At 35.6% G+C, this 17,087-nt stretch overlaps 1 protein-coding gene across 1 annotated transcript in view; it reads right to left on the reverse strand.

The window, feature by feature from the left end:
• LOC139959749 (uncharacterized) overlaps positions 1–17,087 on the reverse strand; it is a 150,099-nt gene that overhangs the window by 78,779 nt on the left and 54,233 nt on the right. Inside the window, exons 36-57 of the mRNA XM_071957583.1 lie at positions 16,911–17,024; positions 16,576–16,689; positions 14,993–15,106; positions 13,705–13,818; positions 12,934–13,047; positions 11,998–12,222; positions 10,938–11,051; positions 10,348–10,464; positions 9,386–9,613; positions 8,693–8,809; positions 8,145–8,258; positions 7,234–7,596; positions 6,724–6,846; positions 6,370–6,483; positions 5,876–5,989; positions 4,797–4,919; positions 4,135–4,254; positions 3,304–3,417; positions 2,413–2,523; positions 1,329–1,445; positions 411–567; positions 71–226 (exon numbers count right to left, since the gene is read on the reverse strand). Of these exons, the coding sequence (XP_071813684.1) occupies positions 71–226; positions 411–567; positions 1,329–1,445; positions 2,413–2,523; positions 3,304–3,417; positions 4,135–4,254; positions 4,797–4,919; positions 5,876–5,989; positions 6,370–6,483; positions 6,724–6,846; positions 7,234–7,596; positions 8,145–8,258; positions 8,693–8,809; positions 9,386–9,613; positions 10,348–10,464; positions 10,938–11,051; positions 11,998–12,222; positions 12,934–13,047; positions 13,705–13,818; positions 14,993–15,106; positions 16,576–16,689; positions 16,911–17,024 (3,097 nt within the window). The remainder of the gene's footprint in view (positions 1–70; positions 227–410; positions 568–1,328; positions 1,446–2,412; positions 2,524–3,303; positions 3,418–4,134; positions 4,255–4,796; positions 4,920–5,875; positions 5,990–6,369; positions 6,484–6,723; positions 6,847–7,233; positions 7,597–8,144; positions 8,259–8,692; positions 8,810–9,385; positions 9,614–10,347; positions 10,465–10,937; positions 11,052–11,997; positions 12,223–12,933; positions 13,048–13,704; positions 13,819–14,992; positions 15,107–16,575; positions 16,690–16,910; positions 17,025–17,087) is intronic.

Below are 17,087 nucleotides of genomic sequence, written 5' to 3' on the forward strand. Positions count from 1 at the left end.
AACAATACATGGCTATCAGCAAAGTCTTTCATGATTTGTAATAAATTGAAATGTAGAAATTAATATTTACCCTCCATTTGTAAAAGGAACAAATCCATAATCTCCAGTTGTATCTTCATCATCTTCATCGTGCTCTGGTTCTGGAGTCGGGATGGGGTCACCCAGCTGAGAGTTTGGCAGGCCACGGATACGCTCCCTCTTGGCCCTCTCTGCGTCATACTTGGCACTGAAGGAAGGATTAGTGAGATAAGCCGTTAGGATTAGTGAGATAGGCCATTCTGAAGTTAATAAAACTTACAAGGCAGAGAAATGACAGTGTAATAGTCAAAGACAAATTAGCATTAATGAACTCAATACTGCACAACTAAAGCTGTGTTTGTTCTCATCATAAAAGAGTCAGATATACTTACTGTTCAGTTCGGCCCTGGAAGAGCGCAATCAGTAATATTCCAATCACAAAGAGGATAAGGAGGGCAAACAAGGCCAGGAGTAGTAGGACCCAGGGGGAGAGAGCAATCTCCTCCCCAAAGAATGTGTGCCTGCTGGACACTTGTTCAGGAACTAAGGCTGTAAGGGTGAAACAATATCAGCAATGATAGCATCTCTAAAAAGCTAAAAAAAAAGTTTCAATTCAAGAGGAACTGGATCAGCATGAAAATTTAAGGAACTGGATCCAATTTAAGGAACTAATTAAAGGAATCCAATTAATCCAATTTTTAATTTCAATTTAATTCAATTTTCCAATTTTTAATTTCAATTTCAATTTGTTTCAATTTCAAGTTTTAGTCCAATTTTCAGATTTAATCCAATAAAATAATCCAAGTTAAGGAACTGGATCAGCATGAAAAAGCAGACCTAGGAATGTAAACTACGAATGACATCTCTGCACCTCCACCCCCACCCCTTAACCACAAAAAAAAAAAAATGTTATGCTATGAACAAAGTTTGCTTCGCCTCCCATTCAGTTACCTTGTAAGGAAACAATTTTGCAGAGAATAATGACACTGATATTCCTGCCTAAAATACTTTTTCTTAAATCAGTTTATTCAAAGAAGAATCAATTCAATAACGAGAGAAAACCTCCAAAAAGAAGAAATATTCCCCCTCGCAAAAGGAGCAAAAACAGGAATCAGGAGAAAAGAGAAATTTTACCAAGCTAATGGCATGCTTGACTGAGACATGTAGATTTAATATGAGACTACCATCAAACTTGAAAAATTTGTTTTAAGAAACAAAGAATTATCAAAGAACTTTTGACAAAATGAAAGCAATTTTTCAAATGGTACGTTACCATGTTTCATCAAACTATAAGAAATCTGTACACTTACCACTTCTTCCACAAGTTGGTCCTAAAAAGCTCTTTGCACATCTACAGACAAACGAATTGATTCCTTCCACACATGTTCCATTATTCAGACAGGGGCTGCTGGCACATTCTTTTATTTCTATTAAATAAAGAAATATAAATTATTTCACATTTCCCCCACAAAAGAGGAAGAACTTCTACTATGACTGTAAACATAAATACACTTACTTCCTTAAAAGTTTATTACATACATCTTGTAATTACTCATGACATAACTTTCTCTTCATTGGACAGTTTTCAATTATTACAAAATTTCTACTTTCCTCATATTGTTTAATGAGCAAAAAACAACATTAAACAAACATGAAATCAAGTAAACCTTGCAAAGGACTTGAGAAACTTCAACAAAACTTGGGAAATAATTTGGTATCTGTAATAAGTTTTCCATATTATCTTATCTAAGTACTTCCCCAAGGGTTAGGAACTCAAAAGAGGCTCATTTGAAACCTTATTTTTTGGGGGGATGGTGAAGATGATGATTAAGATGATGATGTATAAACAGCAGCTTATACCAAGCCTTCTCTTTTCAATGAGTGTATCAGAGAGGTAAGAGGCGGGGGTGTAATTGTCGCACCCATTCCTGCTCCCAGGACCGCCATTTATCATCCCCATTAGAAGGATGAGAGTGTACCATATCATCTGACCACTTTTTCACATACCGAGTGGCTGAAGTTAACCGCTTCATCATCACTGCAGTACAGCTATGGTGAACAAAGTTGATTCCCAACCGTTCAAAGAACGGAACCAACCCCAATTTTGCAAACCAGAAATACCAAATCGATTGAAGACTCCTCTCAACAACACTGCAAAGCAGCCATTTTGAATTGGTCAAGAGAATCTTGTCCCTGGAGAGGATGTGACCCTGGATGATCATAGGATGGACACGCTGACCGATACTTCAACCTTAGCATTTGCTATAGCACTTGTATAAAATACAACATGTATTCTACTCTCTCAATGGGAACTGCTCAAGATGAAATTTTGACTAAAGTTTCATAATTGCTCCAGATGATGAGTCTTAATTTTTGTGATATTTTTAAACCTACCTTCCTGACAGTCTTTGCCTGTATAGCCGCTCTTACACTCACAGCTGTATCTGTTCTCCAGGTTATCACATATACCATTCATGCATGGAGAGGATGCACATTCATCAACATCTAAGAAAACAAAAAGAAAAGAAAAAATGTAGGGAAAAACAAACCACATAACCAAAGAATCACCAAAGACAACATCACCTGACATCTTTCTTCAATTAAATCAGTCACTTCTATTACGTTACATATACTAGTAATGGATCTATTAATACAAAGAAGATAAAATTAAAAACCAAATATAATAGATTTTTTTTCTCAGTTATGATATTGATCATCTATAAACCTTGGTGGACTTATTGAGCAGATACACTGGCTGAACCAAGAAAGGAAATATGAGTAACCACAGTGATAGCATAAGATTAGACCTGATAGTTTTAGTTAACATAAGAGCAGAAAAAATCTTAGTTATCAAATATGAACTTAATTATTCCCTTTCATGATGAAGTGAGAATTTTATAGATCAAATTTTATTTTTCTGGTGATCAAATTTTCAGATATATTGAAAAATGTCAGTTTCATTTTCCAACAGATCTACTTATGAAAAAAAGCTTTCTGTGAGTGCTAATATATAGGTCATCCCCAGTTTTGATTATTATTTGGGGGAGAGGGGGGTGGAGGGGGAAGATGCAGTAGTTAGACAATATTAAAGAGGGTTTAGTACTGATATACCTAATCTTGTTCACATGATCACTATAAACATTTTTTTAGTGAACCAAGAAGTTTTGGATTGACCATTAAGGTCTGGTTATCATTTCACAAAATCCATGGAAGGGAACACAAAATGGATGCCATTCTGTGTACTGTCTTCTTTGTAAAATCTTGAAATGAACTGCTAGTTCTTACCTTCCTCACAAAACTTTCCTGTGACTCCTGGATTACAGGTACATGTATAGATATCATCTTCAAAAGTGCAGGTTCCACTTTGACAAGGATTCCTGTCACCACAATCCGTGGAAACTGAAAAAAAAAGATGAGAAACATTGAGATATTTTTGAGATCATCCTGGATAAGATATAAAAGGCTCAAATTTTATGTATCGATACAATAAAATTAAAATAGGAGAGAGTTGCACAATGTTATATTCCTACTGCAACAGCTCTCAACTTAGATAACTAGTGTTATTAAGAACAAATTTCATAGACATATTTACCAATTATTGCTACCCACACTGGGATGTATTATTGTCTATTTTTAACACTCCTACATGTTGCTATCCACACTGATATATTTAATCATCTATTTTTAACACTCCTGGCTGTTGCTTTCCACACTGAAATATTTAATCATCTATTTTTAACACTCCTGAATGTTGCTATCTACACTGATATATTTAATTGTCTATTTTTAACATTCCTGAATGTTGCTATCTACACTGATATATTTAATTGTCTATTCTTAACACTCCTGAATGTTGCTATCCACACTGAGATATTTAATTGTCTATTCTTAGCACTCCTGAATGTTGCTATCCACACTGATATATTTAATCGTCTATTTTTAACGACCTGAATGTCAGTGAAGAAGTAAAAGAATCAAAACTTCTAGGAAAGTACTTTTGAAAACTTCTAGGACTTTTGCTTCCATCAAAACTGCAATCTGGGGCCTATACAAGTGATCTTTATATTAATGCACATTACATAAAGGGGAAACGTTTGTTGAAAACTTTGCACTCACCAGGAACTTCGCATAGTTCTCCAGTTCTTTGTTTCGGACAAAGACAATTGAATGTTCCATTAGAGCTATTGATGCAAGTACCATCGCTTAAACAAGGCGAATCCCTGCATGGGTTGAGATCTGTTCAGAATAAGAGAGAAACATTGCTGCTGTATGATCGTCTTTAATCATGTTTTAATCCGCCCTTATATCCAAAGAGTAACTTAGTAGGGACTTTTTCGTAAATAAGTTTATAAAATCATGTCACAAACGGGAAACTGAGCTGGGAAAGTAAAGCATAAACATTTTTATGATTTTTAGTCCCTCCATTATTTATGCATTCAAATTATATATTAATAACTAAATGCATAAAAAAAGAAAAAATTAATATTAAATTTGAAAATACATTTCTCCTCTGAAATGTCTTTCTAAAATCCTTCAAGCAGCTTAAGTAAAGTTCCATTTACTTTCACATTAATTAGAGAAAAAAAAAGGTGACATTTACTCCATAATATGAAAAGTTCGGGAACTTGACTATGAAAGGAAAAATATGTCTGATAACTAGTCTCTTCATATCTCACATTGTTCTGTAAGTAAATTCCGTTAAATTTATAGATACGGCTGTAATGTTAAATTCTCTATTGGTTTATGACATGAAGAACATGTTGGCTTAATATGCTGACCTGTTTCACAGTATTTTCCATCGTAGTCTGTGGGACAGTTGCATTCAATTATATCCTCAAAGAGGACACAAGTGGCTCCATTTTGACATGGGTTGGATTGGACACATTCTCTTGGAGTAGGGGCTGTAACGAAAAGATGAGATGATTGTAAGGATATTCAGAATGATGTAATGTGAAGCGGACATCCTAGAAGAGCAGTCTGCAAACTTTTAGGCCCACAACACAGGATCTTTTTTGTTGACAATACCCACAACCCACCAGACCCCTAGACTGCAAAATGGATGTTAGAAGGAATTTGATGGCAATAAAATAAGTTTACTTTATCTATGTGAGCAAGCTCAAACCCTTGTTCATTCCAAAGTCTGAAAAAATCCTGTGATTCCCACCGAAATATGATTGGGACCTACTTTTGTGTCTCACCCAACAGTTTATAGAACGTCATCCTAGACTTACAAAACATTTTTTTTTCATGGATAGACGATATAGTTTGGGATTTCAACAGATTGTGTAAAACAGCTGTGGGGTTAATAATTTGGAGGGAAGAGAAGAAGAACTAGTCCATATCAACTTCACTGGTACTACACAGCTTCAGCCTTCCTGTTAATTAAGAAGCAGTGTACTTTACATTAACGAAGAACCAGTCGATATCAGCTTCACTGGTACTACACAGCTACAGCCTTCCTGTTAATTAAGTTGCAGTGTACTTTACATTAACAGCTAAACCACACTATGCACCAACAAGTCAACCATATTTTTCTGGGGAATTTTTTTTGTATTAGTGTCCATTAAATTTTAATTAAAACTTAAAAGTTAATTTTAATCATCAAAAACAAGGACTGGGAAAGGTAAATAACTTGTCATTGAATTTCATATAATCATGTTTATTATGTTATATTAAATACCCATACATCTGTATTTAATCCATAAGGATTAAATCAAAATTTTTATATTCGTCAGATTATCTTTTAACACCAAACGAAACCCAGGGAACATATTTTTCTAAATTATGTGGTTTTATAATCTGAAGCTGAAAATGCTTCCATAATAAGGCACATGACATAATGTTGTAAATGTCTCACCATTTTCACAAAATGTCCCAGAGTGGTATGGTGGACAGGTGCAGACAAACCCTGCAATGATGTCTTCACATGTAGCACCATTCTGGCAAGGGTTACTGTCACATTCGTTCATGTCTACAAGATGAATATTCATAGAAAACTTTTGTTATTAAAATAAGGGAGAAAGAGAGAAAGAGACTCACTTCAACTGTAATGAATAATACATATTAATGATGTCACTGAATATGCATCAGCACATTCCATGCCAATGCAATTCATTTCCTTCCTAAACGTCACTTCAAAATATCTCTTTGACATACTTCAAGGGGACTTTCACTTGTTAGAGCACTGTCAGTCTCAATAAATGATGGGCGAAGTTGAAATGTAAATCTAACTATTTTTCTGCCCTAGCTATATATTAGGGGTCATTTCTAATAAAGAAACCAAAAACAATATTTATGGCACTCCTTAAGAAATGAAACTGGATTTTTTTTATAAAGTTCCACTCTCCTTACCCTGACTACAGTTCTTTCCAGTATATCCATCTGGGCATTGACATGAATATTCAGTGATATCGTTGATACACATGGCTCCATTTTCACAAGGGTTGAATCCGCATTTGTTTACATCTTCAATAAGAGAGAGAGAAGCAAACATTATTTTGTACTCATTTTGATTTCCGTGGAAAGGAATATTTATGAATATGATAAAACTGGTTCAGACCAATTCATGAAAGTTGACAATACCATAAATCAATCATATTTTGATGTCAAAAGTTCTACACAAAATCATCACCTTTGTAAAGCAACCTAGGGTACTGTAACTTTCAGGGTGGAAGATCATCATCATTTAATTACTATTTTACTTACCTGTAGGAATTTCACAGTTTGTTCCTTGCCATAGTACACCACATTGACAGGTATAGCCTGTGTTATTAAAGTTCACACAAGTACCATCGTTGATGCAAGGAGTACGATCGCACGGACTGATATCTAACAAAGAGAAGAGTGACAGCATAAATAAATCAAATCAATCAAATTTCCTTCTGAATGTTAAAAAAAATAAATAAAGATACAAACACATCCACAGAGTTTATCAAGCTTGACTTTGCATCTACAATTAGCTGTTGAACATTGCACGTCTCCATGGTGAGCTGCCTTGTACTATTTCACCTGCTACCAAACAGGTATTAATACAATGCAGTTGTGTATGTGTCGGCAATAGGCAAGAGAGAGCATATGTCAAGTCTCCATATTGTAATTTTCTATGGGAAATCAGTTTCATTAAAAGTATTTTTAAATTTTTTTAATACTACTAATTTCACCAATCTGGGCACCAAACCACCAACCTGAGTAGAAAATATGAAAACAAAATTTTACCTTGGAAGCCTACATCTCTAATCTCCAGAGAGAAACCCCTCTCCACTTTATCTGAATCCGACCTGAACGTGACCCACATATGATTCAGATTAATGAACTCTTCCACCGTTTCTGACATCATCCCGGACATCTCTAAAACCTTTGATCCGGAGTCCGCCGGGTTGGACCCGGTTCCAAAAGAGAGCACGTCGTAGTTCTCCTCGGTGATGAAGTCCACGATCGAGACGGAGAGGGTGTGTCCTGTGGGAGCTCTGACGATCCAACGGCAGTCTTCGTTGTCCTGGTAAAAGTTCGGGTAGTTTGGCGACTGTATCTCCAGGTATTGGTCGGCCGGCAAGGATATGTTGACCCTACAGCCGATGACTAATGGAGAGAGTGGAAAGAGGAGGGCAGGGGAGAGAAATGGGGGCAGATATGAATAAAGATGAAAACCAGAACGCTTTGTGATTCTCTGCCTTAAAAGTTTATATATGGAAGCACCAGACTGATAGATCAACTGTGGAATATGTGTCCTGAAGTACCAGAACATCAAAAAATGAGCTCCAGATAAGTTTGACCATCGCAAAGGTAATAAGCTGCATTGGAGTTATCATGTTTACAAAGTTTGCAGACTCTGACCTCTGTTGACCTCAAATGACCTTCGACATCCAACTAAATGAGCAATGAGTTTCTTCTTCTTAATATGGTGCATAAAATATGAAGTTCATTCACCATACAGTTTTGATTTATCATATTTACAATGTTTTCAGACTTTGACCTCAGTTGACCTCAAATGACCTAGAATTCTTCTACACAATAAGATGAATCTATGCACAAAATATGCAGTTCACCCACCATATTGTATAGTGAGTTATCATGTACACATTGCATTAATTCCTTTTGCCTCTGCCAACCTTGGATATTTCAGTTACCTGTTTCACAAAGCACTCCACTCCATCCCTGAGGACAGATACAGGTGAACTGGTTTGGTCCATCCACACATATCCCTCCATTCATGCAAGGACTACTGTCACACTCGTCTAGATCTGGAAAAGAAAACAACAGTCCATTGAAATTCATGAAATGAACTACACACATTTAAAAAAAAACTACTCAAGAAAAGTACACAAAGAAAATGTTCAAAGCCAACAAGACATCTCCTTGTATTTGTACCATTTCATATTGTGCAGAAAATAAACTAAAATTCAAACTCATAAATTGATATATATGTCGTAAAAGGGTAGCATTTTCATTGACCTCTTGTGACCTTTATAATGCATCATATTTTCGAAAATAATCATTCAGCAAAACACTCCCTTCTTGTCGTCTGAAAATGTCAACAATATCAGACAAAACCGGAAGCACATTTGTACATCACATGTGTTAACGATGAGAGATATTCAGGAAGACCACATGAACTCATCGATAGAAGTTTTCCTAAATCCAACTTCGATATTTTTGTCAGGTAAAATTGTTTTACCTATCTCACAGTTGGTTCCTTGGAATCCATCAAAACATTCACAGTCGTAGCCCACCGTCGGTCGGTTGATGCAGTTACCTTGGTTCTGACAAGGATTACTCTCACATTCATCAATATCTGGAAATAAACATGAAATAAATCAAGAGATAAACAAACACATTGAGGGTAATTTCACCAATAATACAATTAATCTTGACCTAACATGGAAATGTTTAATTTAATTTGTAAAGCCAATATTAAAATGACAGATGGCATTTCTTTCTTTATTCTTGCAGCTCAAAACTTTGTTTCAGTTTAAGAGTAGGTGGCATGAACTCACTGATGAGGTATATATCTATTGTTTGTTTATATATTCAATACAAACAAGATCAACATGGACAGACCAACAGAAATCCCCATCAATGAACTTAAGAAAACACAATTAATGCAGCAATAAGTCAATAAGTGTATAAAGCCTTCAAAAATCCACTGGCATGTCTACTGGTCTCAAAAGACTGGCAAACCTTAGCATTCACTCCCAAGAAAAGTTGAAACCAAATAGAAATCATAGTGGAGAAAGTTCACATTTTTCACAACCAAAGCATTGTCGCACATATGTTAGCACATATAGGTATTGTAGCACATATGTTAAATACTTCGGTAGCACATATACTTAGGTAGCAAAAAAAGGTAGCACATATGTTAAATACTTACTTGTTTCACAGCGAGTTCCGGTGAAGCCCGGCTGACAGACGCAGTTATATCCGTTTATCTCATCCTGACAGATACCCTGGTTCTCACAGGGGCTGCTGAAACACTCGTTGATGTTTGTGCTACAGGTGGAATCCGTCCACCCACCGGCACAGATGCAGATGAAGTCGTCGACTAGCTCAATACAGGTACTGTTATGCTGACAGGGTATTTGAGAACACCTAAATATTTCTGAAGAAAAACAACAATTTCATGTTTTTATTACTTATCTTGTTTCTAAATTACAAAAAGCCAATTGTATCCATGAAAAACATCCAAAAGTGACTCTGCGATCAATATTAATTTGTGGACCATTCCTGTCCAACAAGGTTCTTTGTAGGTGAGTCTATAAATCAACTTATCAAGTTGAGTTAATATTTTACTTTACAAGTTTGTGTCTTTACAAGGTTGTCAGAAATTGACTTCTATCGATCTCAAGTGACCTTTGACCTGCACAGAAACCACTAGGATTCTTGTACTCACTAAATGGAATCTATATTCCAAGCATTAACTTCAACCATCCATTATGTAATTCTTCAGTTATTGTGTGTACAACCTTAGACTTCATATGCACCCACACATGTGCCATCACAATCATAAAGATTCCTTTTGCTATCAGCAAGGTATTGAAAATTACTACTACTTCTTTGAAATTTAATAAAAAAATATTTTCACATGCTGCAATTGTAGTATGTAGAGGAACTTTAATGTCAACATTTACTGCACTCTGGGGTTCAAGTAACAGTATAAACAGCAAATTTTTCTTCCTTTGTTTTTCCGTCCAAGTAAACTAATCCAGTTACTCAAGGTAACATACTAGCTTTGCTAATCAACCTTTAATAATAATTTAGCTGATACATTACTTCTCTTCTAGAACTGATTTACTTTTACGATGCAAATGTAACAGCTGATTATATTTGACTTACTAATTTCACAATTTCTGCCAGTATAGCCAGGTTGACACGAGCAGCTGAACATGTTGTTTGGTTCATTAAAGCAAAGCCCACCATGAAGACAAGGTGAGCTCTGACACTCATCAAGGTCTGAAAAAGATTGATTGATTGATTGATAAAATTCTTATGTTTAGTAAAATAGTCCACATTGTACAGAAATATGCCTAGTAGTAACCACCAAGTTGAGAAGGATAACTATTGGGCTGTTGAGTATATATGTTGACAAGAAGCTGGAACAACATGAGCACAGGAAACACTTCTAGGCAGTTAGGGTGGTAGGACGGGAACAGGGTTCATCGATCATTAGTGACTGGCTGTGTACGGTGCCAAAAAGGTTCACTCTAGACACGAGAGAGTGATAGAGTTTTGAGGTAGTGAGGAGACAGGTAAGTGAAGACACTAAGTCAAATCTAAATCAATTTCATCTTCTCCTAATTTTTAAAATTATTCACACCCCTAATACCCCTTGAGGATTCCAGCTACGAATCCACCAGCCCATACACCCTCTTAAACTTCAGACTGTAAAATGATGTATATTTCAAGGGGAAAAAAATGGTTTTTACCTCTTTCACAGAAAACTCCTTCAAATCCAGGCTGGCATTGACATTCAAATCTGTTTTGTAGATTGGCACAGGTGCCATTATTTTGACAAGGCATGCTGGAGCATTCATTAATATCTGCAAATGAAACGCAAATAAAAAGCAAATAAAGGAGACAAATTGTTACAAAAGGAACTGAGTTTGTTAAATGTATTAGTGTGGTCAAAAGGAGGAAACTGTCTTGTTCCTTTTTTCTCATAAATCCCCAAAGCTCATACATATTCATGAAGTCTGCAAAGCTGAGTCAAACTTTATGCATATTCATGAAGTCTGCAAAGAAGGAGGTGAAGAACTATATTCTCTTCAACTAAATGTTTTAATGTTACTGCAATAACGCTACACATTTTACCAGGGGAAAATTATCACACTTGGATCTTTACATATAGATCATTAATTGCAGATGACAATGTAGTTTATACAAACAAATTTGTCTAAACTGCATAGATACTGCAAATAGACACTCTGGTCCTGGATGAAGCTTATGGAGGTCCTAAGGCAAATGGGAAGGGAAGGGCCTAAAATTTCTTTTGGATGTTTATAACTAAATAAAGTTAGTTGTGGGTATACAAACAAAGAAAAAAGGGAATTTTAATGTCTCTTTTTGATAGCTTTGACTAACAGTTTTCAATATAATTGCCCCATACAGGTACTTTTCATAATTTTCTAGATTAGGATATATCTCACACAATTTTGCAAAACAATTGTTTTGATACTGTATTATTCACACCTGAAAATGCCAACAAAATGCCAGATTTGATTACACTAACAAACAACAGTGAGGTATTCAAGCTCCCTAGCAACAGCCATAGTCTATAACCGATTCAATGTAATTCTAAACATATTTGGAAATCGTTGTTCGGACATTAGTGGCAATTTTAAGTCGCAACCCAGAGGAATGACAACAATCATTTCCAAGTTTACGATGCATAAATTCTGAAAAAAGTGCCGTAACTAAAAAAAATTAAATAATTTTTTATAGATAATCTGATTATTCTGCTCATGGAGTGAGTTGTTGTCTACTTACCTATGGAACAAATTTCTCCTTGCCAACCTGGGCTGCATTCACAATCAAAGTTGTTGATGCCGTTGATGCAGGTTGCACCGTTCTGACACGGATCACTGCCGCATTCATCAAAGTCAGAGTCGCAGGTTATTCCCGTCCATCCGGGGTAACAGTCGCAGGTGAATCGGTCCACCAGGTTATTGCAAATACCATTAATGCATGGACTGCTGTTACATTCATTGATATCTGTTAATGCCAAAAAAGGATATAAAATGATCACGAAGAACAAATCTTACACAGTTGCAGAAGAAACTTTGATGAATAAACTTCCTCTAAGAAGTACATATGTTTTTGCTAGAAAAGATAGTAAAACTTATCATGTTTTAGAGAAAAGTGTCTACTTTCTATGTTTCATTGATAAATAAGAACAAGAGATAAACATAGGGGGTTGCTGGGTTTCTGTCAGTAGCTATATTATCCTATCTCAATGCTGCGTCTATTGAGAACACTTAGACGATAATCTATAAACATACAAATACTAAAGGGTCTACTTTCTATGTTTCATTGATAAATACAAACAAGAGATAAACATAGATGGTTTCTGGGTTTCTGTCAGTAGATACATTATCCTCTCTCAATTTGCGTCTATTGAGAACACTTAGACGATAATCTATAAACATACAAATACTAAAGGGTCTACTTTCAATGGTTCATTGATAAATACAAACAAGGGATAAACATAGATGGTTACTGGGTTTCTGTCAGTAGCTGCATCTATTGAGAACGCTTAGACCATCATAAATAAACATACAAATACTAAACAAACATCGGCACGATCAATAAAACTTTCCTCTCAGGTTTGAGGTATTAAAAAGCCAACAACATTATCTGAGATTTACTTTGAAAATTTAACCAAATACTGTTTCATGAGTAGAAAGAAAAAATAGAATAATTTACCAATTTCACAGTTGAATCCTTGCCAGCCACTCTGGCAGTCACACTGGTAATTATTTCTACCATCTTGACAGATACCGCCATGCTGACAAGGGTTGCTGGCACATTCTTGGATGTCTGCAAGGTAATATATTTATCATAAATCAGAGATGTAAAAAAATTAAAAAAGGAAATAAAAACATTCAGGTGATGAAACAATTTCAACTGCCTTTTTGAAGATTTGTTACACAAAAATTCTAGAACAGTGAAAAAGCCTTCCAGCCTCCACTGGAATTTAAAACTCAGGCCTTCCAATATGCATATGCAGAGCCAATAACCTCAGTACAGCCAGTTGGGACAAATTTCCTAATGCTAATACCTCTCGAAACTGTCCTCCATGCTTCAAAGCACTCGTATTGACAGTACAAACAGTTTTTGACCTTCATCTGATAGAAACATGATACTCATACTGCTCGTATTGACAATACGATTGCTCTGAAGCTAGACATGCTGGTACAGTATCAAAAAAATTGTCCCAACTGGGTACTCAGTACTGGGCTATGAACACTGATCGGAAACTAGTAAAGGGAGATTGGTATTCCACTGTAGCCCACACCATCTGTAACAAACAATACTAGTCTGTCTGTCTGTCTATCTTTCTTTCTCAATTACTCGTGAATTCCTGCTTACAAGTTTCTCTTTATATAAATTTCCAATTTCCTTTCCTAAGTACTTTTTTTCTGTGTTCTCCTTTTAATATAACATCAAACTTTGAAAAAAATAAGAAGGTCTTACCAGTTTCACAGTTAGTACCAGTGAATCCCGATTGGCATGCACATTGGTAGACATTAAGACCGTTAATGCACTGACCGCCATTAACACAAGGGAAGCTGGAACACTCGTTAATATCTGTAAGGAAAATAAATATTACCAATGTTTTTTCTCAATATCTATACACTTTAATACCTTGAACTTTCCATCATTTCATTTTCATATAATCACAGGTATATATTTTTTATTTTAAGTTTTCACAACTTTGTAAAGTCAAGCTATGTGAAAGAGATTTTTAAGAGTGCTTAGAAAATAAATTAAAAAATAACTGTTTGGGCATATAGTTGCTTATTGTTGGTAATTGTTTCCAAACAAAACATTTTACGTTTCAAAATACGATTATGGCTTCTTAAAGGAAGACTCTTTTCTTAATTTATTCACTCAGTTTATAACAAGAACTCTTGAGTAATTGCTAGTTTTATTGGATACTTTTAATTATGCTATCTGTCACTTTAACATCCTAGCCTCAACAATCACAACATATAAAATACAAATTGAAGTTATTCCTATGATTATCTGACGGAATAAATTGTCCCTTCCACGCTAATGCACTACATATGACACTAGACTTTTATTGGTAAATAGAATAAAATATTTTGAAAAGAAGTAGATGATGAAGATTAAAGGTGATGATAACAACGATGACAACGATTCTGCCGGGCATTCTAATGTCTTCAACGATAGAATGAAAGAAAGTGCAATAAACTGAGAGTAGTACGACAAGAGTGTGTTTTGAGCTTGGACTTGAACAAGCTTGGGGTCTCAATGGAACTACGAATAGTGGGAATTCATTCCAAAGGGTTGTCCTGCATAATAGAAGCTAAGATCACCAGGAGTCTTACATTCTAAGGATGTAGAGAGAATGCAATTCAGTGGAACCTTGCAAAAACCATTATTGTTCAAAGGCAAATGCGTTAGGAGAGATAATACAGAGCTTCTTTGTGAAACAATATAAAAACAAAAACTAGTATCTTTGATTTGATCTGAGGATCAATACATTAGATGCTTCTTTAATGAAGTAAAATGATCAACTCAGGCCTGGGGATTTCCACGTTTGCAAGTAGACAAAAAAGAGGTTACTCATATATTTCTACCAGAATAAAAGTAATTAAGTGGCTTTTGTATCAATTCGAGGAAAATGCGAGTGGGAAATTTGATCTTTGCAAGTACAATTTTTGATATGCACTGGTGTTTTTTTTAGCAAGTGGCCAAAAATTGTGAAATTCTAGGCTGAGACAGGAAGGTCACTTACCAATCTGACAGTTAACACCCTCCCATCCTGTCGGACACATGCAAAAGTATCCGTTGTTACCGTTGGTGCAGTTCGCACCGTTAACACAAGGGTTGCTGGCGCACTCGTCCACATCTATAAATAGAATATGTGTCATGTTATTGGCATCTGTATTCACATGTTAGGTCAATGTCATGTTTTTATTTTACATTTCCATTTATTTTTTTCCATTTCCTCACAATGTTTATATACTAATAAGATGGTGGAAGACAATACCATGCAAAGAAAATAATAAGTAATAAATCATATCAAAGAAAAATAATGGAAATTACGGAGAGAAAATGGTGGAAGGGCTTGGAAGCCGTAGCTTGTACAAGAAGCCCACCAAAACTGTACCACAGAGAACGTTACTAAGAGACGGGGAAGTGAAAAAATGCGTACACATAATGCAAGGTCTTCTAAGTTTGCTTCGAAAGGTCTTCCAAATTTGAGGGAGCCCAGGGGCTCAACATTAAAAGCAATAATAACAAGTGTGTTAAAGACAGTAGTATACAATGTTGTCCCCATCTAGTTACACAACTGGACAATTCTAAGCAAAGATTTGGTGGTTTATGTTTGTGTTTTTGCTTGATACATCAATATTGCTCTTGAAGGACTGGGATGGCTTTCCCAGTCAGTCTTCCCTCTACTATCCTCATTTGAGGAAATTTACTTTGTAGCAAAATCAATTTAAAATGATTCTTTGAAAATCAGATTCATGTTTTTAATGTTGCAAATGTTACATTTTGCAAATGCCCTAACCTTCACAATAAACGTTTAGCACTGATCCTAGGCAAGCAAATTATATAACAAGTCTCTTCTTCACAATAAACAAGGATGAGTCAAAATTTAATTTCAAAACCACTGCAAGACTGATCATGGTGTGTGTCCTGTTTACTCTAAAACAAACATGCCATAAACTGTTTTGGTATCATGAAAGACTTTTTAGAGAACATGTCATTATTCATGACTTTTCAGATTTTTAATAAAAACCCCCAACTAAGACTTGTCTGGACAAGGGACAAATTCCAGTCGATCTATTGGCCGATCAATTAGTCAGTCAAATATTTTAATTGATCACTCAATTGAAAACAATTGAATTGAATCAACTTATGTAGTCAATCAATTCATCAAAATTAAAAGCTAATCCATCCAATCAATCAAGTAATCAGTCAATCAAATCTACTGATCTAATAATCAATTGATGGATCAATCAACCAATACAACGACTGATCCACCAATCCTTCAATTAACTAATTAAACACTATGGATCCATCTTACCTTCATCACATTGCCAATCAATCAAGTAATCAGTCAATCACATCTACTGATCGAATAATCAATTGAAGGATCAATCAACCAATACAACGACTGATCCACCGATCCTTCAATTAACTAATTAAACACTATGGATCCATCTCACCTTCACAACATTGCCAGTCAATCAAGTAATCAGTCAATCAAATCTACTGATCGAATAATCAATTGATGGATCAATTAATCAATACAAAAACTGATCCACCAATCATTCAATTAACTAATCAAGAAATATCGATCCATGTTACCTTCATCACAGTTGAACCCAGTCCAGCCTTGTGTACATTGACACAGGTAGGTATCAATACCATCTACACACGTGGCCTGATTCTGACACGGTGAAGCTGCACAGTCATCAGTATCTGCAAAGAAATATATAAAAATACAAACATTATCAACAGAGGCATAGACTCTTTGAACCATGATCCCCTTTATCCAGGGCCCTCCACAAACAACAGGTCAAAAGTCCACTTTTTCAAACCCTTGTCTGAGGATTTGGAATGCCCCTTCACATAGACACCAGACCCTGTAGTGCTTACACAAATTTAAAATTTAATTTATCGGTTATATGTATTAAACTTACTCTCTTGGCAGAAGAATCCTTGGAAACCTTGACGACAAGAACAGGAGAAAGCGTTCTCCTCATCGATACATGTCCCTCCGTTTTGGCAAGGGCTGCTCTGACAATCGTCTGTACCTGAAGACAAAAAGCAGGGATTTATCGTGAGTTAAACGAAACAGGAGTATGGTGACATCATTT

Source organism: Apostichopus japonicus, chromosome 19 (assembly GCF_037975245.1).
Source record: "Apostichopus japonicus isolate 1M-3 chromosome 19, ASM3797524v1, whole genome shotgun sequence".
NCBI classification, from domain to species: Eukaryota; Metazoa; Echinodermata; class Holothuroidea; order Aspidochirotida; family Stichopodidae; genus Apostichopus; species Apostichopus japonicus.